The following is a 27,912-nucleotide window of genomic DNA, read 5'->3' on the forward strand; positions in this document are numbered from 1 at the left end:
GTTGTTGTTTGTTGGTTGGTCGTGGAGCCTGAACTCTGGGCCTGGGCGCTGTCCCTCAGCTCTTCAGCCCAAGGTTAACGCTCTACCACTTGAGCCACAGCGCCACTTCTGGCTTTTTTCTTTTTACTTATGTGGTGCTGAGGAATTGAACCCAGGGCCTCAGGCATGCAAGGCAAGCACTCTACCACTGAGCCACCTTCCCAATCCCTCACTTATCTTTTAAAGGTGTTTAAATCATGATAAAAAGTCATTTTTTTTTTGTTTTGTTTTGTTTTTTTGTGGGTCGTGGGGCTTGAACTCTGGGCTTGGGCACTATCCCTCAGCTCTTCAGCTCAAGGCTAGCGCTCTACCACTTGAGCCACAGCACCACTTCCAAAAAGTCATTTTTTATTTACCCATAGTAACCATACTAGTGTTTTTCATTCCTTTGTAGGGATATGAGTTTTTGTTTGTTTGTTTTTTGTTGGTTGTAGGCCTTGAACTCTGGTCCTGGGCGCTGTCCCTCAGCTCAAGGCTAGGCGCTCTACCACTTGAGCCACAGCACCACTTCCGGCTTTTTTCTTTTTGCTTATGTGGTGTTGAGGAATTGAACCCAGGGCCTCATGCATGCAAGGCAAGCACTCTACCACAGAGCCAACTACCCAGCCCCTCTTTTTATTCTTTTAAGCCCTTTTGAAGTGTGCAAAGAATTGGTCTATGTGGATAAAAAGATCAAAGATAAGGGTTCTTTGGAGCTAGCTGGCTTCCAGAAAGACCAGCAAAGGACTGACAGCTCTTCCTAAACCCCCTTTAACACCAGCCCGCTCCACTCAGCTTCCTGTCAATCTAATCCTGAGGACCAATCGAAGGAAAGGAAAGAGCACTTCCGCACCTCAACCGCACTTAGGGGGCGGAACATGGGGGGGCGGGAGCTGCAGTATCAATACGGCCACGTGACCACTCCCATTGGCCAAGACACCTGCCGGCGCGGAATGGTTTGGTGATGCTCATTGGCCAGAGCGGGGATGGCCCACCCGGAGGCCACGCCCCCCGCGTCAGGATGTTTGGTTGCGGTCCCGCCGGGGAAGGAGACGCTGCCCTTCCGCAGCCATGGGCTCCCGGGTGAGTGCGGCCGTCCGGGGCTGAGGCTGCCCGACGGAGGGCATCGCGGCCGGGCTCGCGGAGGACTCGGGGGGGCCGCAGGTGTGCCGGCGTCTGTGGGTCGGGACGGCGCCCAGCTTGGAATGGGCGGCGCGAGCGGGTGGCCTTGCATGGAGGGTCGAACGAGGGCGGCCCCGGGCCCGGAGGGGCGGCCTGGGCCCGGCACGCGGCTGGCCGCAGCCGGGGCCAGGGATCCGGGCCGCCTTGCGGGCTCGTGGGCGGCGCCGAGGGCTGCGGGACGGTCCCCGAGGCTGTTCCCAGGATGGGCAGCGCTTGGGGGGCCCGGCTCGGGCCGCAGATGCAGGTATCGCTGAGGTGCGGCGTGGGGGCGCCCCGGGCCCAGGGCTGCGCGGGAGCGCGCGGTGGGGTGCCCTGGACGGCTGGGCAGAGGGTGAGGAGGAGGGGACGCTGCAGGATCAGGTGGGATGGGGGTGGTGCTCGGCCGGAGGCGGCTATCTAGGGCAGAGGTGCCGGTGGAACGTTCGCGCGAGAAGCCGTGGTGTTGTCAGTGCCCTGCGGCGGAGGTGCCATGCCCAGGACTGTGGAAACGGTGGCTGCCCAGGTGGGGACAGACCCTGTCCAGCACTCAGAGTGTCATCATGCGGTGGCATGTTGTCAACGTGGGGAAGAAGTGGAGGCTTCTCTCCTCGGAGCATGGGAGGTGCCGTGCACAGGCTGGGTTTGAACCCTTGCTTTCAGTGAAAAGAAGGGGGGGGGGTCGAGTGTTGTCACCTTTCTCTTGCTGGGGACTCTCAGGCAAAGGCCAGGCCTCAGTCTGTACTTGCATGTCTGGCCCATAGAGCCGGTATCAGCCATTCTCAAATACTACGTGGACTTCTCCGAAGTGCAGAGTCCCAAAGTCCGTGGGGGTGACACTAGGAACAGTGACAATAGTGGCAGACAGTAGCTAAGAGTGCCCGCTACAGCCTTGGGGGGGGGGTGGAGAGGGTCACACAAGTGACCTTGGGTGAGGTTGCTCATCTTCAGCCTCAGTTTCTCCATCCTGGAGATGAACTATGGTTATGGTGTGTATGTGACTGGACTCAAAGCCCTAGCACATAGCCAGTTGGCCTGTAGTGAGAGCCTGAGGGGAAAAATGTAGGCACTGAGCCTCTAATGTTCTTTTCTTTCCTGTAAGCCAAGCCAGGCTGGGGTCAAGAGGAGAGGCTTACAGAGCTGAACTGCAGGCCCTGACCACTGGAGGTCACAGTTACAGCTCAGATGGGGGCCCCTGGCAGGATGTCTGAGTACCCTGGACAACACTGGCGGTTTCCTTAGTCCTAGAACATTATCCTGCTACCCCTCCCAGCCCCCACCTACACCCTCTCCGCCTAGAGCTGAACTGATAGGACCTTCCGCCCTTCCCACTCATCAGGCAGACGCTGTTTCTTGTGCTGGCTCAGTGACTTTGGCTGTCATCCCAGGGAAACAGGGTCTGCCTTGGCCTGTGTGTACCTTCCATTGGAGGCCCTAGGAGACCTTGAAGGCACCCTTGAGTGTAGTTCTCCTGTTAAGGTGATCAAGACACTTCCTGGTCTTGGGGTGGGCTGTAGGGAACCCAGGGCAGGCCTGGGGACCCTGGGGAAAGTGAACTTGCCCTCTGGGTCCTCCCGGGGCTGCACTTCCTCCTCCATGTCCAACTTAGCACAAGGATTGCATTGAAGAGTCTAGAGTCCGATAGACCTTGATCCAGACCCGGATTCTACCACATATCAGCCACATGACTTTGGATTCCGGATTTAGCCTTCCACAGACTGGAAGTTTTCATAGGAAGGCGGGGGCAGCCTGGGGGAGGGAGAGCACAGAACATCTGCTTCATGGAGTCACTGGGATTTAGTGAAATGAGGGCAGCATGGAAGTTCACGGGTCAGGGTGGTAGTAGTGGTGACTGGAGAAAGATTTTCCTAGTCCAGTCTACAGGAAGTGAGTTCTTCTTGGCTTCCTAGAAGGGGAGGGTGGTGTGATGATTCCATCTGGCGCCTGAAAACTCCGATTAGTACGTGGCCTGTGGGATAAAAAGGTGGAGAAAGAGGCTGGGCACTGGTGGCTCACGCCTGTCATCCTAGCTACTCAGGAGGCTGAGATCTGAGAATCACAGTTCAAAGCTAGCCCAGGCAGGAAAGTCCATGAGACTCTTATCTCCAGTTAACCACCAGAAAACCGGAAGTGGCGCTGTGGCTCAAGCGGTAGAGCGCTAGCCTTGAGCTGAAGAGCTGAGGGACAGCACCCAGGCCCAGAGTTCAAGCTCCACAACCAACCAAAAAATAAAATAAAATAAAGGCAGAGAAAGAGCCCAGCACAGAGGCTCACGCCTGCAATCCTAGCCACTCAGGAGGCTGAGAGCTGAGGATCGTGATTCCAGGCCAAGTCCATGGGACTCTTACTCCATTTAACCATCAAAAAGCCAGAAGTGGAGCTGTGGCTCAAAGTAGAAGTACTACTGGAGTAAAAACACTCAGGGACAGCACCCAGGCCCTGGTTTTAGGCCCATGAATGACAAAAATAAAAACAACAACAACAACAAAGGCTGAGAAAAAGTCTAGCAGCTAGCTCTGAGCTGGTGGGGGACCTGTTTGTCTCCCTGGCCCTGGGTCTCTTTGGATCCAGCATTCCAGACCTGGGCTCAAAGTGGGTGTGTGGGTTGGGGGTAGGTGTGGTAGACTGAGGGCCTTGCATTCCAGATGCAGGCTTTGTGCTCACTTGAAGGCGCTCTGGTGTGCATCTCGGCACATTCTTGTATCTAACCTGGTCATCTCTCTCTCAGTGCGGTGGAGGAACTTTCTGGTATGTGTGGCCCTGCCCTGCCGGGGTGCAGACAGTGCCCGGAACCCAGCCAGCAGCCAGTTGAAGACACTGTGTGTGGACACTCTGGGCCCTGAGGGCTCTTGCCTGGGGTGTCGGTCTTGCCATGGCGTTCCGGAGGACCGAGGGCATGTCCATGATCCAAGCCCTGGCCATGACAGTGGCTGAGATTCCTGTGTTCCTGTACACAACATTTGGGCAGGTAAGGATTGGGGTGTATTGGGATCCTGTCCTTTGCTTACCTCCCTGATTCAAGAAACACTGAGTGTTGCCACTGCTGTCCTGAGCATCTGAGTCTGGGGCCCTGCGCCTGGTGTTTGCCTCAAGGCTGTGTAACTTCTAGTTTCTCCAGTCCATGGGAAGGGTCATTCTGGCCTTCTCTGACAGCCTGAGCTGTTTGAGTGTGTTGGAGCCCCTTGACACTCCCCAAAAGCTCTACCCCATGGGACACAGCCCCACCCAGTGCCCCCAGCCCAGCAGCAGAGGGTGAGCGGGAAGCCCTGGGGTGTATTCACATGCAGTGGTCAGGTGAACAATACATTCACTTCCATCAGCTTTGATCATTGACAAATGGGGACCAGCAGACCTGGGCTTGAGGTTTCTCTGTCTGTCTGTGGTCACTTTCTCTCTCTCTCTCTCTCTCTCTCTCTCTCTCTCTCTCCTGTGCCAATCCTAGAGCTTGAACTTAAGGCCTGGGTGCTGTCTTTGAGCTTCTTTTCACTCAAGTCTAATGTGCTCTACCACTTGAGCCACAGTTCCACTCTAACTTTTTGCTGGTTAATTGGAGATTAAAGTCTCTTACTGGGGCTGGGAAGGTGGCTCAGTGGTAGAGTGCTTGCCTTGCATGCATGAGGCCCTGGGTTCAATTCCTCAGCACCACATAAGCAAAAAGAAAAAAAAAACGGAAGTATCACTGTGGCTCAAGTGGTAGAGCACTAGCCTTGAGCTGAAGAGCTCAGGGACAGTGCCCAGGCCCAGAGTTCAGGCCCCACGACTGGAACCCCCCCAAAAAATAAAGTCTCTTACTGCTTGGGCTAGCTTCAGTCCTTGATCCTCAGACCTCAGCCTTCTGAGTAGCTAGGATTACAGGTGGGAGCTACCAGCACGTGGCTATGGTCATTTGTATTAATAGGTACAAGCCTTAGTTTCCTCTGTTGGCAAACGGTGGGGATTCCAAAGCATTGCCTTTTGTAGCAGGTGCCACATGCGTGCCTGTGCGTGCCTGTGCGTGCCTGTGTGTGCACTGGCTTTGTGCTGTGCTACACCTCTGTGGTCATGTTCAGAGAGGCAGGTCCATTCCCCTTTCCAGTGCTGGCGACTTCTGTCTCCACCGAGTGTCCTGCCCTTGGGAGTTTCCCTGGGCTGGTGTGACACACCTCCTCTCTCTTCCCCAGTCTGCATTCTCCCAGCTGCGCTTGACGCCGGGCCTGCGGAAGGTCCTCTTTGCCACGGCTCTGGGGACCGTGGCCTTGGCTCTGGCTGCCCACCAGCTGAAGAGGCGCCGGCGGAAGAAGAAGCAGGTGGGCCCTGAGGTGGGGGGCGAGCAGCTGGGCACGGTGCCCCTGCCCGTCCTCATGGCCCGCAAGGTCCCGTCAGTGAAGAAAGGTAGGTGGGAAGTGCAGGACGGCCACACCCCGAGGATGTCAGCTGAGCTGCCTGCCTGTCTCAAGCCGAGTTTCCCTCATGTATAAATTGGGGTGACGGTAGAGCCCCCTTCCTGAAGTCATTGTTAGGGCCTGGTGGGGTGAGAGCCAAATGCACGCACGTCTGGCCTAGGTACTGGTTGTGGGTGTTCTCATTACTTGAGGGGGTTCTGAGAGCAGAGATGGGGTGGTGGGCATGATTCAGTAGTAGGCATGGCGCCTGTGTGGAGGGGAACGCTCTCCCCAGGAACGGAGAAGGCACTATAGTGTTTCCACCAAACCATCTCTCCCATTTCCACACTAAGAAAAAGGAGAAAAAAAAAAATGAAGGAGCTGGGCACGGGTGCCTCATATCTATGATCCTAGCTGCTCCGGAGGCAGACCCCTGAGATCTGAGGATCGAGATGTGAAGCCAGCCTGAGCAAAAGGTCTAAGATTCTGTCTCCAATCACAAAGTGCCAGACTAGAGGCAGGGTTTAAGCGGTAGAGCACCAGCCTTGAGTGGAAAAACAAGTGAGAACATGCGACCCTGAGTTTAACCCCCTGTAACGGCACCAAAAAAGAAGAAGAAAAAAGATTAATTTCCTTGTAGATTTGTCCTTTTTAGAGCATACTTCCAAGCTTTGACACACGTGAAGGGCCTATTCAGTCATTCCCTGATGCCCTTGTCCCCTTGTTAGTCCCCGCCGCCCCTCTCCCAGTCCTGGCAGTCTGGTTTTAGAAAACCCTGTAGCTCCTGGTTATCTTGTGACAGCTCCTTGTCACACCTATCTTGTCAGGAGAAACCTGTTTTCTTCCCTCACTTGAAATTCTTTGGTACACTGTGGGCAGATGGCTCACGCCTGTAATCCTAGCTACTCAGGAGGCTGAGGTCCGAGAATTACAGCTCAAAGCCAACCCAGGCAGGAAAGTCTATGAGATTCTTATTTCCAGTCTACTACCAGAAAAGTAATAGAGCATTAGCCTTGAACAAAAATGCTCAGGCATGGGCTGGGAAGTTGGCTCAGTGGTAGAGCGCTTGCCTTGCATGCCTGAGGCCCTGAGTTCGATTCCTCAGCACCACATAAGCAAAAAGAAAAAAGCGGGAAGTGGTGCTGTGGCTCAAGTGGTAGAGCGCTAGCCTTGAGCTGAAGAGCTGAGGGACAGCGCCCAGGCCCAGAGTTCAAGCCCCACCACTGACCAAAAAAAAAAAAATGCTCAGGCACAATGCCCACACCCTAAATTCAAGCCTAGGACTTGCACACACACAACCAAATCATATATATATATATATATATATATATATATGTACATATTGATATCTATATCTATTTAAATCTGACTCAACTGTGATTTGGAAAGAGGATTATTAGCCATTGCTCAGCTCAGGTGGCTGTGCCGGGTGAACAGGACACGCGGAGGGTCTGCGTCCCTGGGCATGTCCTTCCTCCAGGGGCTGTGCTGGCACTAGCTTAGGTCGAGGAGGATGGGCAGGAGGGCCCGGTGGGGCACACCCACCTGACCTGCACCCTGTCCTTCACAGGCTACTCCAGCCGGAGGGTCCAGAGCCCCAGCAGCAAGAGCAACGATACACTGAGCGGCATTTCCTCCATCGAGCCCAGCAAGCACTCAGGCTCCTCCCACAGCTTGGCCTCGGTGAGAGGGGGCAGCACACCCTGTTCCAGGGGTCCCACACAGGCACTGGGAGTTCGTCAGGGATGGAGGTGGGGACAGGTGCAGGGAGAGGAGCTGAGGTCCCTGAGAAGGTGCTTATCTGTGCCGTTACCTGCTGCCGTTTCCTGCCGATGCATGGAGCTAGCAGATGCTGCCAACTGGAGATAAGTAAGACAGAGATGATTGTTGGCCCACCGTGTGGCTTTGGTTTGTTCATGTGTTTAGAAATCCATTCAGCAGCTGGAGGCTTAGGCTCCTCAAGAGACTGAGATCTGAGGATCACAGTTCAAAACCAGAAAGGGCAGAAAAGGCCATGAGACTCTATGTCCAGTGAGCCAGCATAAAGCCAGAAGTGGAAATGTAGCTCAAGTGGTACAGCACCAGCCTTGAGTGAAAAAACTACAGAATGGCACCTGGATGTTGCGTTTAAGTCTTAGAACCAGCACAAAATTTTAAAAGAAAAGAAAGGGGAAAAAAATCTGTTCAGCTAGAAGCGAGCCCCAGCTCCGGGGCCTGGGAACATGGGTGTGAGCAAGACAGGGATCTTGCCTGAGGGAGCCCGGAGCTCCTGCAGGAGCGGGTGAGGGGCGCGCAGGGTGGTGCATGCTCTCCTGTCTGGCTGATGGAGCAGGGGCTGGGCAGGTCTGGGCTCCCCAGGCCAGCCGTGGCTCCCCGTGTCCTCTGCCTTGCTACTTTCTGGGAGCACTTGGCCCACTCAAGCAGGGAGGCCATGTGTCTACGATCAGGCCGAGGAGGGGCCACAGAGGGTCGGGAAGGACTCACACCCTGTCCTTGTCTTTGTGCCTGGCCCCCAGATGGTGGTGGTGAACTCCTCCAGCCCTACAGCTGCGTGCTCGGGACCATGGGAAGCCCGAGCGATGGAAGAGTCTGTGCCCGCCACGGATGGCAGTGCTGAGAGCCTCTATGTGCAAGGTGGGTCCTGGGGTGGTGGGAGGATGGCCTTCCAGCATTCGGCACCTCCACTGTCCCAGATTCCCCGATCAGCAGTGTCCACCTCATAGGGCCGCTCCGGACCCAAGCACACGGTCACCTCATAGGGCCGCTCCGGACCCAAGCACACGGTCCACTGGCTCTTCCTTCCATCACTGCCCCGGGGCCGGCCGCACAGTTCACGGGAATCGGGCTGACTCTCCCTTCTGTCGCTGGTGTGCAGGCATGGAGCTGTTCGAGGAGGCCCTGCAGAAGTGGGAGCAGGCACTGAGTGTGGGCCAGAGGGGGGATGGCGGCAGCACCCCCACCCCAGGGGACAACCTCCGGAACCTGGAGATCGAGTCTGAGGCACTGTCGGAGGTAGGCGGGGTGGGAGACGGGCAGGCCTAGTTCATGAAGGTACTCGAAGTAAATAAAGTAGTTTATATAACAGGCTGAGCACAGGGTCTGGATGTGGTAATTGCTGGGTAAACAGACCTGATAATGGGCCAGTCTTATCAACTCTGCTGTGGTGCCAGGTTGGAGGCACATGCTTGAGATCCTGGAACTCTGGAAGGCAAGGCAGTCTGGGCTACATAGCGAGGGAGGGGAGGAGGGAGCAAGGGAATAATAGGATGGGAGGAAGAATAACAAAGAAAAAGTAGAGGCTGAAGGAGGGAGGGAGGGAAGGGGGAGGTGAAGAATGAAGGGGAAGGGAGGGAGTGTCCTGGAAGAGTGGACAGCAGTGCTGCTCTGTTCACAGGCGATTGGATCTCAGGCCTTTGTTGTTTTTTTCCTTACGCGTTGCTTGGGCACCGGTCGAGTTTTCTATAGTATTTGTTTCTCTGTCCTGAAGGGAAAATTTAGGCTAAAAGTAAACATTTCTGTAAAGATCACACCAGACCTCTGTCCTGGGGTGATGTTCGCTGAAGTGGTCTGTGATAGGTCAAGAGCAGGAAAGGCAGCTAGCAATCTGATTGCTGTTAGTGGGTCAGGCTCTCTGTGGCCACCAAGGGGGGGAGGGGATTGACCGGCTGCGGATGTGACATGTTGGGAGGTAAAGTCTCTTGGACTGTACTATATGGGCTGGCTTCGAACCTTGATCATCAGATCTCAGCCTCTTGAGTAGTTAGGATTACAGCTGTGATCCATCATAGGTACTTGGCTATAATCCTTTTTACTCTTAGTAGCTGAAAGGAGATGCTGGGCATGCACAACCCCATCTAGCTTTCTACTGATTGAGATGGGGCCTCAGTCTCTGGAGTAGCTCGGATTACAGGTGTGCACCACCCTGCCCAGCTCACTGTGCTTCTGCTGTCACACCTAAGAAACCTCGGCCTACACCAAGGTTATTTCACGGAGAAAGAGATGGCAGGCATCCACCATGTGAAGCATGGCCGCCCCGCTGCAGCAGCGTGGCCTGTGGGCCTAGAGTCTTGTGCCCCAGGGCCCTGGTTTCTGTTCTCCCAAGCTCTAGCCAGGTGCCTGGGCCACTTTACCTCCTCGAGTTTCCTCTTTGAAAGAGGATCTCGGTGTCCTTTCCTTTCCTGGGGAGGGGAGAGTTGGGGTGGGGGTGGGTACACCTCCAGGCTGAGCAGCAAGGTCCTGATCTCGGCCTCCGCGATGGCTGCCTGTCTCCTCCCAGCCTTGGGCCGACTGCCCCCGTCTCCTCCCCAGGGTCCAGTTACTGCAGGTGCAGCACTAGCAGCCTCTGTGGAAACTAGTCTGGCCGGCTCTCGCTGCACCTGGGGCCTGCTCCCGGTCTGGGGAACAGCACCCCTCTTCCTGGGCCTGAGCCAGGGGGCAGGGCACTCCTTGAAGACAGTAAGCAGAGGGATCTGCACACACCACCTGCCTGTAGCCAAGGCCCTGCCTGGACCGCCTCTTCTCTGCCACCTCATCCTTTCCAGACAGACAGCCCCTTGCTGCCTAGCCCTGCCAGCACCTGGCCATGACCTCAGAGTGTCGTGGTGCTGGACCTCACGAAGCACCCTCATACCTCGGTACTAGCTCTTCCCTGTCTGCCCTGTTGCCTGCATGCGGTAGCCCTGTTCTGCAAGGAATATCTCTACTTCCCTCAAGGCTTTCCCAGGCACACAGGGTTCATGCATTTCAGGCCCACAGCTTGTTTAGAGCTACAAGGTCCTCTCTTTGTATGCAAAAGCAATCACTGTGGCACCGGAAGTTGTGTCCTTTTTCTGCTTTAAGCCTTTCCTGAGACGCTTGGAGGTGGCACTCTTATTTCTGTTGAGGAAGAGGGTGACTGCTTATCAGAGTCCTCAAAGGAACTGGTGCTGCTGAGAGCTGAACCTGGCTGTTCTCAGCTGTTGAGCAGCTCTGTTTGTTTGGTAGAAAGTCTCATGTTGCATTTAAGGTTTTCTAGAAGCTAGGTATGGTGGTGCATGCCTGTAGTCCTAGCACTTAGGAGGCTGAAGCAGGAGGATCTCAAGTTTACGGCTAGCCTGGGCTAGAAAGTTAGACCTTCTTGTGAAACTATAAAGGTAAAGAACTTGGAGCCAGGCGCCGGTGGCTCATGCCTATAATCCTAGCTACTCAGGAGCCTGAGATCAGAGGATCGCAGTTCAAAGCCAGCCCAGGCAAGAAAGTCCATGAGACTCTTATCCTCCAATAAACCACCAGAAAAACAAGCGGCTCTGTGGCTCAAGTGGTAGAGTGCTAGCCTTGAGCTGAAGAGCTGAGGGACAGCTCAGGTCCAGAGTTCACGACCCATGACTGACAAAAAAAAAGAACTTGGGGTATTGACACAACCTGCCGCGACCAGGGACAAGGCAGTAATGGAGACAGGACCATGGAATTGAGGTTTGGGATACAGGGGACCTGGAGCCTTCCTCAATGGCTAGGATTACAGGCTTAGTGGCAGTTTTTTCCCACGCATGTTTACTCCTGGTTTGGGAGCTCAGTGGGTTGAGCTGATGCCTTTGTTCTCACCACAGCCAGAATCTCAGCGCAGGGAGTTTGCAGAAAAGCTGGAGTCCCTGCTACACCGGGCCTACCATCTGCAGGAAGAGTTCGGCTCCACCTTCCCCTCTGACAGCATGCTGCTGGACCTTGGTGAGGGCCTCTGTGGGGAGCTGGGGAGGGGAGAGCTGGGCCTGGGCCCCAGGGCTGCAGATGCATCACAATCTCTGGATCCTTTGCCAGATGGGGAAACTGAGGCAGGAGTAGAGCTGAGATGAGGCCTGGGCATTGCTGGCCCCTGCCCCTTGGGTGCCAGCCTCAGGGCTTAGGTGTCTGCACCCCCCACCCAACAGCTCTTTGGTGGCTTTGGGCGACCCCTTGTCCTGCTGGTGCTCGGCGGTGGGTGGAGGATGGGTTGGCTCACACAGTGGTTAGCCCAAAGCAGGCCTGAAGGCTGAGGCTTCATTGCCTCGTGGAGGTGGGAGGAGGTGGCATCGCTGAAGTGCACTGGTTGCTCAGTGCAAGGCCAGTTCCCTCCTGGTGCCTATGGTGTGCTGTGCCCTTGTAGTGCATGGCACCCCTCCTCGAGCTTCCCAGGGCACACAGGGCCCCTTCCACATCACTTACACCCAGCTACCAGTAGGACACTAGGGTCCAGAGAGCTTGGCCAGGCTCCCCAGCTAACGAGGTTTCTCCCCTCTGGCCTTCAGTGTGGCTCTGCCTGCTGGAGTCCCCCTTCCTCTGGCACTTCCTCTCCTGGAGGTCGCTCAGCCTCCCAGGGAGGGCAGCCACCTGCCAACCACAACACACCGTCCACTCCTGCTGCCAGACCTCAGTCTGACAGTGGGGCTGTAGTGAGCATGCGCACCTGCTCGGTGCTACCTCCCAGCATGCCGTGGGCAGCCTTGCAGCCCCCAGCTCTCCCACCCAGGCGGAGCCTCTGCAGGCTGGCGGCAGCATTGGGTGCTGGGGTTCCCGCCAGCTCTCGTGGGGGCTCAGCTCGGCTCTGTTCTAGAGAGGACCCTCATGCTGCCCCTGACGGAGGGCTCGCTGCGCCTGCGGGCTGACGACGAGGACAGTCTGGCCTCCGAGGACTCCTTCTTCTCTGCCACCGAGGTGACTTGCTGGGGGGGGTGGGGGTGGTGAGGGGGGGCGGGAGGGGGAGCTGGGGGGACCAACCAGGCAGAGTTTGGGGCCCTAGTGGGTGATCACTCTGTCCATACTGACCTCTCGTTCCTCCAGCCCACTGCTGGAGCTCGTGGCACAGCATTGCTTCCTGCCTTTGCCATGTCGGGGGAAACATAATGTCTCCCCGAGGACGAGAGGACAGAGCGTGCATGTGTCCAGGAGGCAGTCATTCGGGGACAGGAACTGGAGGGGGCAATGTGGAGGTCCAGGGTGGAACTTGAGCCCAGGCCTCCCATTCATGGCATGGCGAGGCTCCCTTTGATGTATCCTGGTAGGCCCATGGTTAGAGTGTGCTGCCGGGGAGGGCAGGTGCCCTGTTCCCCCCCCCACCCCAGGGTGCTGCTTACAGGTCTCCTTGCCCTTCCCCCCCTCTCCCTCCAGCTCTTTGAGTCCCTGCAGGTTGGGGATTTTCCCATCCCCCTCTCCAGGCCCGCCGCCGCCTATGAGGAGGCCCTGCAGCTGGTGAAGGAGGGGCAGGTGGCCTGCCGGACCCTCAGGTGAGGGGAGTGGAGGGGTGGGCAGAGGGGGCGGGAGGCTGGGGTGACCTCAGTGACAGCTGAGGGCTCAGGCCCAGTGCCAGCACAAAAGAAAGGAAAAGGAAAAAGGGCCCCTGGGTGGTGGGTGGGAAGAAGGCAGCCACAGTGGCAGAGCCCCTGCCCATCTCTGCCGAGGAGTTTGGCCATTTTCGTCCTTTGTGGGTGAGGATTATCAACGGGTTGTGGCTAACGGAGGCAGACATCAGCATGAGCCTAGCTCTCATGACCAGACTTGCCACCTGCACCCAGGGCCCAGGACCTTGGCACCAGCCAGAGGTCCCCTGCCAGAGCAAGACAGGGCCAGGCTGGGGGCTCTGCTGGGCAGGGCCTGTGTAGTAACGCTGCCACTCGCCTCAGGACAGAGCTGCTGGGCTGCTACAGCGACCAGGACTTCCTGGCCAAGCTGCACTGTGTTCGGCAGGCCTTTGAGGTGAGCACCCCACAGGGGGGCAGGCCTGTGGCTCCCCTCTCTGCCGGCTTGGGGAGGCTGGCCGCTCACCCGCTGTCCTCCTTCATTCCTCAGGGGCTTCTGGAGGACAAGAGCAACCAGCTGTTCTTCGGGGAGGTGGGCCGGCAGATGGTGGCTGGCTTGATGACCAAAGCTGAAAAGGTAGCTGCGGCCGGGATCCCCAGCCCCCATGTGCACCCCCATTCTACCCTGCTGGTCTGTTTCCTTTCCCTTTTTTCTCCCCCCTAAACTTCAAAAGGTTGTACAAAAGCCAGATACCAGTGGCTCATATCTGTAATTCTAGCTACTCAGGAAGCTGAGATCCAACAATCATGCTTTGGGGGCTGGGAAGGTGGCTCAGTGGTAGAGCGCTTGCCTTGCATGCCTGAGGCCCTGGGTTCAATTCCTCAGCACCACATAAGCAAAAAGAAAAAAGCTGGAAGTGGCGCTGTGGCTCAAGAGGTAGAGCGCTAGCCTTGAGCTGAAGAGCTGAGGGATCAGCGCTCAGGCCCAGAGTTCAGGCCCCACAACCGGACCCAAAAAAAAAAAAAAAAAACAACCAACAATCATGCTTTGAAGCCAGGCCAGGCAAGAAAGTCTATGAGATTCTTTTTTTTTTTTTTTTTGTCGGTCGTGGGGCTTGAACTCTGGGCCTGGGCGCTGTCCCTCAGCTCTTCAGCTCAAGGCGAGCGCTCTACCACTTGAGCTACAGGGCCACTTCCAAGAAAGTCTATGAGATTCTTACCGCCAGTTACCCACTAAAAAGCCAGAAGTGGAACTGTGGCTTAGGGAGTAGAGCATGAGCGTTGAGCAAAAAAGCTCAGGGACAGCATCTAGGCCCTGAGTTCAAGCCCCAGTATTGGCATATACACTCATGCACATGTGCACGCGTGCACGCGCACACACACAAAGTAAAAGAAAATACATGTGAAAGAAATGTATAGATTGAATGTATAGGCCTGAAATCTATTTTGAAAAGTAAAATAAAGCTGGGAGATAGTGACTCACACCTATAATCCTACTTAGGAGGCTGAGATCTGAGGCTCATGGTTCAAAGCCTGCCTGGACAGGAAAGTCCGTGAGACTCTTATCTACAATAAACCACTAGAAAACCAAAAGTGGCGCTGTGGCTCAAGCGGTAGAGCGCTTGCCTTGAGCTGAAGAGCACAGGGACAGCGCCCAAGCCCAGAGTTTAAGCCCCACCACCGACAAAAAATAAAACCGAGAATGAGCTCTGAGGGCATCCTGTAGCCATCAGAGATCTGGGAAAGGGCTGAGACTTTCCCCAAACCAACTTTGAAAAATAAGAGGTCTGTTCTGATTTTTTTTTTTTTTTTTTTTGGAGTCCGGTCGTGGGGCCTGAACTCTGGACCTGGGCGCTGTCCCTCAGCTCTGCAGCTCTAAGCTAGCGCTCTACCACTTGAGCCACAGTGCCACTTCCGGCTTTTTTCTTTCTGCTTGTGTGGTGCAGAGGAATCGTACCCAGGGCCTCAGGCATGCAAGGCAAGCGCTCTACCACTGAGCCACCTTCCCAGCCCCTGATTTTTTTTTTTTAGTTTTATTTTCTTGTAAAGATGCTGTACAGAGAGATTACATTTACATCAGTAAGGTAATAAGTACATTTCTTGTCTGATTTTTTTACTTCTGGCTCAATTGTATAAAATTTACCAACTGTACAGTACAACAGTAAAAGGTCCCCTGTGCCCTCTGACCCTGCTGCAGTCTGTGCCCGCCCACCAGCTTCATGGACACTGTGCCCCTTGGACATAGTCCTCAGCCCATGTGCCCTCCCGTCGGCCCACAAACTTGACATTGTGGAATCACAGTGTACCTCATTCATCTCTACACACGAGGACATGGAGTGATTGCTGCTTAGTGCACAGCCCTCCATTGTGTGGGCTGGCTGTGGCCTATTTCTAATACACGAACATGTTTGGGTGGCATCTGCTCTTCACCGTGGGCATCCTCACACAGATCCCTGGGAGGCCCTGGGAGTTCAGGCTGCAGCAGGTCATTCTGTTGACCAGTGGAGCTTGCCAGTTTGGCCTCTGAGAAGCCTTGGCACTTACGTTCCAAGAACATTGTGTCATGCCTGTATCAGTAACCTGAAGTCCTTGTTGTTTTACCTGGTACTTTATGGAGCTTTGATTATGGGCGAGGTGCCGTCATTTTTTCAGTTCATTGCCCACTTGAGCTTGTTTATATGGGTTTGGTACAGTTTTCTCATGTCTGAGTCTTTTTTTCTCACATGCTTAGTAATCCTACAAATCACATCTGAAAAGCCCCGCACTTACAGGCTCACACCTGTAATCCTAGAAAGGCTGAGAGTTGAAGGATTGCACATTCCTGAACAGAAAAGTATAATAGACTCCATAATAACTAGCAAAAGGCCAGGCTGGTAGTATGGCTGAAGTGGTAGAGTGCCTGTTTAGTAAGAGGTAGGGTTTGTAATTCTACTCAGAATGTTGAGATTGGAAGATCCCAGAATCCAGTTCAGAGCCAGCCCAGGCAGGAAAGGCTGGGAGACTTATCTCCAATTAATCACCAAAAAGGCAGAAGTGGAGTTGTGACTCAAGTGGTGGGGCACCAGCCTTGAGCTTTTAGAAAAGCTAAGCAAGAATGCAAAATACTGAGTTCAAGCCCTAGTACTGGCACAGAACAACAAACGAGCAAGAACCCTTCATCGTCTCACCTCTTCCTCCTTTGTAAGATGTCCGTCACGGCTGCCACCCATAATGGGAGCTGGAACTGGTACGTGAGTGTGGGCGCCTCGCATTGTCCAGACTGAGGGGCGCAGGGCTCTGCTGCAGGCTAGATGCTCTGCTGCTGCTTCATGCTGCGCTGCCCTGGGCTTTGGCATGTGGTGCCTCTGCTCTTAGTACATTATTTCCATTGGTTTTTTTTTTGGTAATAGATCCTGAGGCTTGAACTCGTGTCCTGGACGCTGTCCCTGAGCTGTTATGCTCAAGACTAGCACTCTGCCACTTGAGTCACAGCATCACTTCTAGCTTGTTAGTTGGAGATAAGAGTCCTAACACTTTCCTGCCCTGACTGGCTTCAAACCTGGATTGTCAGATCTCAGCCTCCTGGGTAGTTAGGATTACAGGCGTGAGCCACTAGATCCTGGCTCAATTCTCTCTCTCTCTCTCTCTTTGTCAGTTGTGGGTCTTGAACTCTGAGCTGGGGCGCTGTCCCTCAGCTCTTCAGCTCAAGGCTAGCACTCTACCACTTGAGCCACTGTGCCACTTCCAGCTTTTTCTCCTTATGGGGTACTGAGGAATCGAACCCAGGGCTTCATATATGCAAGGCAAGCAAGCACTCTACCACTGAGCCACCTTCCCAGCCCTTCAATTCTCTTTTTAGCTGAAACAACTTAATTGTGAAATATACATGGAAGAGAGCGAGCAGGGAGCTGTAGGATGGCTCTAGGACCAGAGCCTATGGTGCAGGTGGTCAGGATTAACCCATCCAGCGTCTGCCTTCTGACCTGCAGTGAGCTCTGTGCTACACCTCAGTTTACCTCCAGTTGCTCCTCTGCCTGGCAGATGTATAAAAACTAAAAGTAGAGGTGTGGCTCTAGTGGTAGAGTTTAGCCTTGAATGAAAACACCTAGGCCCTGAGGTCAAGCCTTAGTACCAGCACACACACACACACACACACACACACGCACACGCACACGCACACACAATGGAAGGGGCCACTGGGTAGCCCCCAAACACCAAAGCCTGTGCTAAGTCCCATTAGGGGTCCCTAGGCAGATGGAGCCCGGACTGGCCCCACCTGGATAGATGTCGTGCCCAGTCTCTGGAGTTGTAGAATTGGGCCATTTCCTTACTGTCTGTGAGCCACTCTAAAGCCCTTCTGAGCCCTGTGGGCGTGGCCCCGAACGGGGGGGGGGGGGGGGGGGGGGGGAGGCTTGCCTCTGTGGCGTGTTAGCCACGCCTGCATGCTAGGCAGGCCTTTACCACTGAGGCTCTACCCTAACTCCGTGCCACTCTTGCACTGCTGATGTGCACCTGGGCACTGGGCTGGTGCTGCCCAGACCAGGTAAACATGGGGCTGCGCTTTCCTTCTCTTGCTTCTGAGGCACAAGGTTGCAAAGATTTGGATCTTTGCTCCTAGCTGTTTGTGGAGTGGGAGTGTGCTGGCGGGCTTCACACCGCCCTGGCCAGCCGCAGGTGCTCAGTACCTAAGTTCTCCAGACAATACACTGCCATGGGGAGATGATTCCAGGGCGAAGCTGCAGGCCTCCCTTGCAACATCCCCATGCTCTAGCCCAGCTCGCCCCTGCGAGTGTCCAGCCAGGTCTCAGGGCCTCTCCCCACAACACGGAACAGGCTGTACTTTTCTCCACAGAGCCCCAAAGGCTTTCTGGAGAGCTATGAGGAGATGCTGAGCTATGCACTGCGGCCTGAGACCTGGACCACCACCCGGCTAGAGCTGGAAGGCCGTGGGGTGAGTACCTGATCCCCTCTACCGAGGTCATGGCTGGAGGTCGGGCTGTGGAGCTCCACTGCTTCCAGGCAGCCGAGATGGCGCTGGCGCTGGTCAGAACATGGGTTCCTGTTCTATCCCAGGCCTATGTATGAGGGCAGCCCCTGCTGCACCCCAGTACAAAACGGGGAAACGAGGCCTCCACCTGCACATGGGCTCAAGCGCACAAGCCCTCACATGCGTGTGAGCTCAGTCACACGTGGTGGATGAGGCCTTCATGTGCACGCGGGTTCAGGCACTGCCTCCCTATAGGTGGTGTGCATGAGCTTCTTCGACATTGTGCTCGACTTCATCCTCATGGACGCCTTCGAGGACCTAGAGAACCCCCCGTCCTCCGTGCTCGCCGTCCTGAGGAACCGCTGGCTGTCAGACAGCTTCAAGGAGACGGTGGGCCAACCCCCCCCCCCCCTCCACCCCATCACCTGGTCCCAGGCCATTGCCTGAGCCCCTTCCTGCCATCCTTGCTGGGGACACCAGGGCTGGGTGCCCATCAGGCAGTTCCTGTCTGCACCTGCCTCCATGATCTAGGACTGCTGGGGTCCGGTCCAGACACCCACTTCCATGAGTTTCGCATGAGAGTTCCCTCACATGGTTTCACCTGGGCAGGTCTGCTTGGTCAGAGATGGCATGAGTTCAGCCCAGTTTTGATTCAGTCCAATTAGTTAAGCTAAAATAGGGAAAAACGCCAGCCAGGTGCCAGAGGCTCACAACTATAATAGGAGCTGAGATCTGAGGATCGCAGTTCAAACCAATCCGGAAAAGAAAGTCCATGAGACTTATCTCCAGTTAACTACCAGCAGAAATGGTGCTGTGGCTCAAAGTAGTAGAGTGCTAGCCTTGAGCAAAAGAGCTCAGGGACAGTGTCTAAGACCTGACTTCAAGCTCCAGGACTGAAAAAAATTAAATGGCCTCTTACTTTTTCCCTCAAAGCTGATGCTCTGCCATTTGAGCCACAGGTTCACTTCTGGCTTTTTGGTGGTTAATTGAAGATAGAGTCTCACAGACTTTCCTGCCTCCCCTCCCTCCTTGCCTCAAACTGTGATTGTCAAATCTCATCAGATCTCAGCCTCCTGAGCAGTCAGGATTACAAGGGTGAGTCACAGAACCCGACTAGCCTGGCTTTAGCTAAGCTGGTTACAGACATCACTGTTTTTCCCACAAGCCCAGATGAAGTAGACAGAGGAGGAAACTGAGGCTCAGGGAAGGTCAGTAAGTCCAGAGACCCACAGCAGTAGGGACTAGAGTCCAGAATCAAGTGGAAATAGTGTGTCTGACTCCAAATTGAGAGGAGAGACGGGACAGAGCTCAGGTAGATGAGCTTCATCTTCCTTCCCAGGCAAGGGCAAACTGCAGATAAGAGCTTGATCCCAGACCGGGGGCAGATCAGGCCTGTTCTGACACTGGCTGGTCTTTTTCTCTGCCTTAGGCCCTGGCTACTGCGTGCTGGTCGGTCCTGAAAGCCAAGAGGAGGCTCCTAATGGTAAGTGACAAGAGGAGAGCCATGCCAGAGCCTGGGCATGGCCAAGACTCCCTTAGAGGGAGGAAGGGAAGTGGCCGCCACAGGAGGCCTCCTGGAGCTCCTGAGGCCCATTGTCCCCATGGCTTTTTAACTCCCCATGCTGGCTGTCCATCCTGACATTGCCCCTCCTCCCTTAGGAGCTCCCCAAAGGCCATGGAGGACAGTGTTGTCACCTCCAAAGCTGGAAGTGACCCCAGCATGTGTTCAGAAATTAGCAGAGGAGTGGGGCTTGGGGCAAGCAGGAGGCTTGTGCACACAAGTGGGCTGGCTGAGTCTAGACAATGGCGGTGGCAGGATGCCCAGAGAGCCTGCAGAGCCCTCCTGCCCAGCACGCTGCCGGGCCCTGCCCTGCTCCCCTGTGTGGCTCTGCCGCACACAGCCTGTGCCCGGGTGCTTCCTACCCGGGGCCGCCTCACACCGTCCTCGCGCTGCCACGCCCCCAAGCCGCTTTCCCAAGCACTGGACAGGTGAAGGAGCTGGGATATAAAGGAGCCTTTCAGTTGATTCCACAGCCATACCATGGCTTGGTAAGCCCCACCATGGCTTGGTAAGCCCCGACCCCCTGGACCCCACCTTTAGTCCTTCCTCTCCCCCACAGGTGCCCGACGGCTTCATCTCCCATTTCTACTCCGTATCGGAGCACGTCAGCCCTGTCCTGGCCTTCGGCTTCCTTGGCCCCAAGCCCCAGCTGGCCGAAGTCTGTGCTTTCTTCAAGGTACCCAGGAGCCCCCAGAGGTGCTGTGGATGGGGAGGATAGGTTAGAGCCCTGGCCGTAGAGAAGGGGCTCGGTTGGGTGTGGAGAGCATCACTGGGGCACGCACGCTGACGCCTGTTGTACCCCCAGCACCAGATCGTGCACTACCTGAGGGACATGTTCGACCTGGACAACGTGCGGTACACCTCGGTACCCGCGCTGGCAGAAGACATTCTGCAGCTCTCCCGGCGCCGCAGTGACATCCTACTGGGCTACCTGGGGATGCCAGCGGCCAGCAGTGTCGGCCTCAATGGGGCACTGCCCCGGGAAAATGGGCCCCTGGAGGAGCTGCAGTAGTGGCAGGCACAGGAGAGGGCAGCCTGCTGCCTGGGCCTCGTTCACACCGGGGTAGCAGTGAGAAGGTTCCCCCTTCCTTGGAGTTGGTGTCCAAGGGCTGCGGGGCCCAGGGCTAAGCCATGCGGGTCCCCACCTCATCTGGGAACCCTAAGGCCCAGAGGGCGAACATCCATGGAGAGTTGCTGAGCCCCTATGGGTGCACTCGCTGCCCCTGAGGTTCCCCGGGGGAGCTGGAGCTGCCCGGGCCCGGCCGAGAGAAAAGCAGGAAAGTGGTGTGGAGAACTGAGACAGGAGGAGCTAGGGTGCTCTGGTGTGGGACCCCACAATCTCTGACACCTCCCTCTCCCAAGGCTGCAGGCGAGGGGCTGAGGGGAGGAGGCAAAGGGGGGAGCACAGGCAGGCCCCGTGGGACGGGGGCACCTTGTGGCCATAGGCCTGGGCTGTCAGAGGTACGACAGGCAGGGACCAGCTCTTGACAAATGGAAGCACCAAACCAGGGCACTGTCCCCCCACATCATCACGCCCTTCCAAAGACCATCGTTGCTCCCCCATCTCTGCCACCACCAAAGACGGGTGGAGCTGGGTGCCCCATGCCTTCCCTGTGTCTGGAACTCCCTGGTGGTGCTAGGCATGGAGCTGGGGACTCTGGCCCGGGGGTCACCCAGGCCCCTGTCACCTGTGCTGCCACTGGCGGCCAGGGAGCTGGGGAGGGCAGAGGATGCACCCAGCCCAGCGCCGCTCCCCTCCCCCCTACACACACACAGCAAGAACTGTGCCAGCACTTGGCCTTCAACACTACGCACACATGCTCTGGAGCCATTAGGAGTGTGAGGCCCGCGCTGGCCCTGCGGATCTCCCTGTTAGCCCTTGTCCCAGTTGCCGCAGGGGTCCCGGCAGCCCTGCATTCCCCCATCTCGGCCTGAGATGGGGTTTTCCATACTGCCTTAACACCATCTGGAGGAGCTGCTCCTTCCAGAAGACTCCAGTTGTTTCTGTCCAGGGTCTAGCACTGGCTCCTGGCACAGGGTCCCCTCCCAGGAATGGAGAGGGCCGTTGAGGGCAGGGAGGCCCACTCAGGAGAGGGAGATGTTGGGCATGGCCAGCACCCCAGAGCCTGGTCCCCAGGCTGGAGGAGACATGGGCGCCTGCGTGGCAGATGCCTGGAGGGAGCAGCCCCTCCCCCCTCCGCCCCCACATTCCATTTATTTGCACTTTTCCCCATGCTCTGAATGTAACCCTGGACCACGGCTCTGATGGTCCCAGACGGCGCAGAAGTGGCGTTTTTGTTCTGTCCTGTTTACGTGTCCACGCACTGCCTCTAGCACTCAGTCTGTTGCAGCTTCCAAGTCCGTCCGTCATCAGCTGGGAGTCAAATAAACCATTGAAACAGGCTCCGCGCACGCAGCTGGCCATGGGGTGCGGGCTGCTGGCTTCCTGGGCCAGATCTGGGGGCTTTGACACACTGGGTAGAGGCTCCAGAGGACAAAGGTCAGCGGAGATGTGAAGTGCAGACAGGCCGTGGGTGGTTTGTGCTTTGATCCACATGGACCATCTAGGGGAAGCTGCTGCTCTCATGGTAGGCGTCAGTTTCCACATTGGTAAAATGTAAATATTGGACCAGACCTAAGTACAGACTCGCAGGCCGTTTCTAATCACCTGTCCAGGTGAAGGGCTGGGTGGGCACTAACAGCAGAAGCCAGTCCCACCAGTTCTTTGTTTCTTTGTGCCAGTCCTGAGCTTTGAACTCAGGATCTGGATGCTGGCCTTGAGTTTCTTTTTGCTCAAGGCTAGCACTCTACTTGAGCCACAGCTCCACTTCTGGCCTTTTCTGAGTAGTCTATTAGATAAGAATCTCATGGACTTTCCCACCTGGCTAGCTTTGAATCAGATCTCAGCCTTCTGAAGAGCTAGGATTACAGGTGTGAGCCCCTGTCCAGCTCCACCAGGTTTTGTTTTTTGTTTTCTCCATAATGGGTCTTGAACTCAGGGCCTGGACGCTGTTCTGAGCCTCTGTGCTAGTGCTCTACCACTTTAGTCACAGCACCACTTCCAGTTTTTTGTTTTGTTTTGGAATGGTTAATTAGAGATAAGAGTCTCACAGAGACTTTTCTGCCCAGGCTGGCTTTGAACCACCATCCTCAGATCTCATTCTCTTGAGTAGCTAGGACTAGCTGTGTGAGCCACTGGCAGCCAGCTTCCAGGTTTTTTGTTTTGTTTTTGCCAGTACTGGGACTTGAACTTAGGGCCTGGACACTGTCCCTGAGTTTTTTTGCTCAAGGTTAGTACCCTACTACTTTAGCCACAGTGCCACTTCCAGCTTATTCTGTTTATGTGGTACTTAGGAATTGAACCTGGAGGTTCATGCTTGCTAGGCAAACACTCTACCACTAAGCCACCTTCGCAAAAGATCTAGCCTTTTTTTTTTTTTTTTTGCCGGTTGTGGGTCTTGAACTCTGAGCCTAAGCATTACCCTCAGCTCTTCAGCTCAAGGTAAGCACTCTACCACTTGAGCCACAGTGCTGCTTCCAGGTTTTAATGAGTGTAAACCACATTTTATTTTAAAAGAGGTTCCATTATATTTTCACACATGCACATGTTCCCTTTCTTCTTCTTTTTTTTTTTTTTGCCAGTCATGGGGCCTGAACTCTGGGCCTGGGCACTGTCCCTCAGCTCTTCAGCTCAAGGCTAGTGCTCTACCACTTGAGCCACAGCACCACTTCCAGCTTTTTCTGCTTCTGTGGTGCTGAGGAATCGAACCCAGGGCCTCATGCATGCAAGGCAAGCGCTCTACCACTGAGCCACCTTCCCAGTCCCGCATGTTCCCTTTCCATCTCTGTCCCCCTTATGACAATCTCAAGCAGTTCCATTGTTCATCCACACGTGTGCATGTGTGTGTGCGTGTGCGTGTGTGTGTGTGCGTGTGTGTGCGTGTGCGTGCATGTGTGTGTGCGTGTGCGTGCATGTGTGTGCGTGCGTGCGTGCGTGTGTGTGTGTGTGTGCGTGCGTGCGTGCGTGTGTGTGTGTGTATTCATCCCTCTCCAATCTTCCCCTTTCTGCTGATAGCTCACTCCAACACAGCCTGCTTAACTTTCTCATGGATTTTGTGTGTGTGTTTAGGGGTAGTGGCTGGGGGTACAGCTAGTGGTAAAATTCTTGCCTAGCATAAATGAGGCACTGGGTTCTATCCCTAGCACTAGAAGAAAGCAAACTCAAAAGCTATAAAGAACCAGGAGCTTGTGAATCACACCTATAATCCTACTTACTCACTCGAGAGACTTATGATCTGAGGATCAGGGGTCAAAGCCATCCAAGACAGGAAAGTCTGACATTGCTCTTCAAATTTCCACCAGAAAACTGGAAATGGCACTGTGGTGCAAAGTGGTAGAGCATTAGCCTTGAGTGAAAGCTCAGGGACAATGCCCAGACCCTGAGTTCAAGCCCCACCACCGACAAAAGAAAACACACATAAATGGTTGCTTGTTTTTATGAAGCAGGGCCCATTTTGGCTCAGGTTTGAGATGGTGCAGTCCATGGTCACGTGCCTCCCTCACTGCTGAGTCTCGTGATGCCCCCACATTGTGGGGGAGCATGGTGACACAGTGTGGGCCCCCCTCCTAGTGGACAAGAGGTGGAGAGGAAGAGGCCATGGGTCTTGATCTGGGATTTACAGCCCATTACATCATTCCTTTGATGCTTACAGGTTTGGCCCTCAGGACACCCCCTCCCCCCACACATTGGTCTGAGCACTTCTCTCAAAAGCAAATCCTGTGCCTAGGAACGTCTGCAGGACAGTGCCAGACTTGGGGACCACCAGGCCAAGCCCAGTCACCAATTACATGAGTGATGATGAGCAGAATTGCACAGCAGGCCCCAGGGAGGAGGGCAGAAGCCCAGCATGAAGCAATGACTTTTATGTTGGTGGTGCTGGTATTGGAACCCACCATCTTATACCTGCTCATCTTTGTATCCTTGGCTGGTGCTCTGCCACCTGAGCCATACCTCCAGTCCTGATTTTTTGCTTTTTGGAGACAGTCCAGACTTGTCGACTTCTCTGCCCTTAGTTGGCCTCAAACTTAAGTCCTATGGCAATCAATGAAGATCCTGAGTCGTTAGGACTACAGGCATGGGCCTCCAGGCCCAGCTCTAGCAGGGGTTTTGACAATGAAAGTGGCTTCTAGCTTGAGATTGTTTGTGTTTCTAACTTCCATCTTCTGGACACCAGAGTTCCACAACCTCCCTGAGATGGACATTTCACGAGGATGGAACCCAGGCTAGCCAGCTTCCCTCCTCATCCTAGAGGCCACATGTGGCACCATCTTGGCCAGGAAGCCCAAGCATTTCAAGAAAGAGTGAACCTCTGGCCCAGAGAACAGTGCCCCCTGCATCTCAGGGGGTTTCCTAGCCAGTGTGGTGAGATGCTTGCTTATACTTGGGCCAGATGCACTAGGCCGGCCCCGGCTCTGGGACGAGGCTCAGGAGATGCTGGGCTTTGGGCTTCTTTTGGTCCGGTGGGAGAGGCAGCTAGCAGTTTGGTTCAGAGCCACCAGCCAGGTGCCCCTGGCAGATGGATGCGTGCTTTGGGCCTCACAGCTTTCATTTTTTAGCTGGATGCACTCAGAGCTGATCTGCTGGGTGACTGTGAGGGTAGGACTAAGGATGGGGCGCCTCACAGCCACGTCAGGGATACCACGGGTCTAACCCTGGGCTTAAGAGGAGGCGGGCGCCTCAGACTCCTCCCACACATCTGGGCTGAGTCACCTTCACCTCGCCATCATAGGACCAGGTGATGCTGCCTTGGTGTATCTCCAGAAATGCTGTGATCCCAGCTGTAGAATCTGCCTCTGAGACAGCCCAGGCAAACGTGTAAAGTCCTATTAGAAACAAACTAAAGCAAGGAGAGGACTGGAGGTAGGGCTTGAAGCAGAGTGCCTGCTTAGCAAGTTCAAGGCTCTGAGTTCAAATCCCAGTACCACAAAAATAGAGGAAGAAGCTGGGTGCCAGGTGGTTCACGCCTGTAATCCTAGCTGCTCAGGAGGCTGAGATCTGAGATTCAAGGTTCAAAGCCAGCCCAGGCAGGGAAGTCTGTGAGATTCTTATCTCATTAAGCACATGCACACTTGCGTGGGTATGCATGAGTATGCGTGCATGCACACACACAGGCTATTGCTCTACTACTTGAACCACAACTCCACTTTGGCCTTGCTCCCCGCACCCTCCCACCCCCAGAGTGAGATGGCTCATTGGCTGGGTCTCTAACCAACTGAGCCAAGCTTCCAACCCTTAGAGGACTAGCCTTGAACAAGATAAACAAAAGCTCAGCAAGCCCTGAGTTAAAGCCCCAGGACTAGCAGACTCTCTCTCTCTCTCTCTCTCTCTCTCTCTCTCTCTCTCTCTCCCTCCCTCCCTCCCTCCCTCCCTCTCCTCCTCTCCCCTCCCTCCCCTCTCTCAAAAGAGGAGAAGGAAGGGAAGGAGGGAAGGAAGGAGGCCATGTTCCACTGGCTCATACCTTTAAGACTACCTACTCAGAAGGCTGAGAGCTGAGGATTGCAGTTTGAAGCCAGCCTGGTCAGGAAAGTCTATGAGACTCTTATCTCTAACTACCAAAAAGCCAGAAGTGGAACTGTGGCTCAAGTTGTAGAGCATTAGGTTTGAGCATGAAAACTTAGGGACAGTGCCCAGGCCTTGAATTCAAACCCCAGGATTGGCACCAAAAAGTAAAATAAGAAAGAAAAGCATCTCCAGGCATCTCCAATTGGGCCTATTTGGAAAGGACAATGCAGTCCACATCCATGTTGGCTGCCATAGCTCCAGCGCACTGCTGGCCATACCCCAGATGTCCCCAAGAGCAGCATGTGAAATAAATGTTTATTTCTAAGAGATGACACGGCTTGGGCTGGGTGCTGGTGGCTCACACCTGTAATCCTAGCTACTGAGGAAGCTGAGATCTGAGGATCACAGTTCAAAGCCAGGCCTGGCAGGAAAGTCCATGAGACTCTTATCTCCAATAAACCACCAGAAAACCAGAGGTGGTGCTGTGGCTCAAGTGGTAGAGCGCTTGCCTTGAACTGAACAGCTGAGGGACAGTGCCCGGGCCCAGAGTTCAAGCTCCATGACCAAGGAAAGAAAGAAGAAAAAAAAGAAAGAAAGAAAACACAGCTATGAGACAATTTCAGCGTGGACAAGTCACAGCCACAGTGCTCCATGTGAGTCACAGGTCCAGTGTAGTGTTATAGCTTCTGTTTATAGCTGGTGCAAACTCTAGGCATGCCTAATGGATGTCAGAAGTCGTGTGTGTGTGTGTGTGTGTGTGTTGGGATTGGAGTGCTTCTGGGGTCCTGGCTCCTTATTTGGGGGTTGTTTAGCACATCTAGTTTGTAAAATTGCATCAAGCTACATACACTCAATTCCTGGAATTTTCTGCATGTACGTATGTATAAAAATATACATGGGGATGGGAATGTGACTTAGTGATAGAGTGCTTGCCTGTCATGCCTGAAACTCTACGTTTGATTCCTTAGTACCACAGAAAAAGCCAGAACGGGTGCTGTGGCTCAAGTGGCAGAGTGCTAGCCTTGAGCAAAAAAAGCTCAGGGACAATGTCCAGGCCCTGAGTTCAAGCCCCAGCAGTGGCCAAAAATAAAAATTAAGGAAAAAAATACACACACATATATAATGTGATATACATTGATTTGTCAGTGTCATGCTGCATAGCTCAGGCTGGCCTGGAACTTGCCATGTAGCCCAGGCTGGCCTCAAAGTGAAAATCTTCCTACCTCCACCTCCCAAGTGCTAAGATTACGGGCAGAGTTCATCCTTCCAGGCTAGATGTATTTTGTTATTTTTTTTCAGTGTTGAGGTTTGAACTCAGGACTTTATGCTTGCTCTACCACTGACCCAATTGCCTCCGCCCTTTTACTTTTAGCTATTTTTTATACAGAGTCTTGGTTGTTTATGTCTGGGGCCAGGCACATACTTCAATGCCTCTTGCATCGCAGGACCATGCCCAGGTTACTAGTTGAGATGGGGTTCCTCTAACCTTTTGTCCTGCGTGGTCTTGAAAGTGGAACCCCCTGGTCTCTGCCTCCCAAGTAGCCAAGATTTCAGGTGTTGAGCCACCACGTATGGCTAACGTGTATTTAAACACAGACAGACAGACAGACAGACAGACAGACACACACACACACACACACTCACACCACTCCCAGCCCAGGCTTTGGGTGGCCAGGCCACTGTCCCCCTTTCCCTAGTGACTCACTCCCCTTTCTCTTTCTGGCTTAAGCTGTTTCCTCCACCAGAAATACCCCACCCTGTAATTTCCACTCAGCAGTCCCTCAAGTGCTCTCCAGGGAGAGCACCCTGGGGTCTAACAAGCCTGACTTGTGGACTTGGCCTCTCTGGGCCTACTTGGGAGGGGTAGTACAGCACAGAAGGGTAAGGATTGTCTGGCCCAGGGAAGCTATTTTAGAAAGCTCACAACTCATTCCTCTCATCTCCCGCTTCTCACCTGCTAATAATGGCAGTGCCTGAGGTGGCTAAGGGCAGGTGACAGGGACCAGAGACCAGCAGACCCAAACAAGGCTGGGCAGGAA

General features: G+C 54.7%; 1 protein-coding gene and 1 long non-coding RNA gene across 2 annotated transcripts; one reads left to right on the forward strand and one right to left on the reverse strand.

Moving 5' to 3' along the window:
* The first annotated feature begins 1,031 nt into the window (after positions 1 to 1,031).
* On the forward strand, positions 1,032 to 21,715 carry Miga2 (mitoguardin 2). The gene is made up of 16 exons (XM_042681131.1): positions 1,032 to 1,101; positions 3,905 to 4,144; positions 5,337 to 5,547; positions 7,108 to 7,220; positions 8,054 to 8,171; positions 8,413 to 8,549; positions 11,123 to 11,240; positions 12,103 to 12,203; positions 12,657 to 12,772; positions 13,169 to 13,241; positions 13,335 to 13,421; positions 17,616 to 17,714; positions 18,006 to 18,140; positions 19,180 to 19,233; positions 19,871 to 19,987; positions 20,117 to 21,715. Exons 2-16 carry the CDS (start codon positions 4,049 to 4,051, stop codon positions 20,321 to 20,323), a joined length of 1,782 nt encoding a protein of 593 aa, XP_042537065.1. The 5' UTR covers positions 1,032 to 1,101; positions 3,905 to 4,048; the 3' UTR covers positions 20,324 to 21,715.
* Positions 20,931 to 27,886, reverse strand: LOC122109000. Its single transcript, XR_006147651.1, has 3 exons — positions 27,871 to 27,886; positions 27,709 to 27,723; positions 20,931 to 21,010 (listed from the first exon to the last, which is right to left on the reverse strand). It is a non-coding gene; the product is annotated as an uncharacterized LOC122109000 (long non-coding RNA).
* Positions 27,887 to 27,912: the final 26 nt, after the last annotated feature.

The sequence above is a fragment of the Dipodomys spectabilis genome, unplaced genomic scaffold (genome assembly GCF_019054845.1).
Source record: "Dipodomys spectabilis isolate Male_0828 unplaced genomic scaffold, ASM1905484v1 ptg000067l, whole genome shotgun sequence".
Lineage (NCBI taxonomy): Eukaryota > Metazoa > Chordata > Mammalia > Rodentia > Heteromyidae > Dipodomys > Dipodomys spectabilis.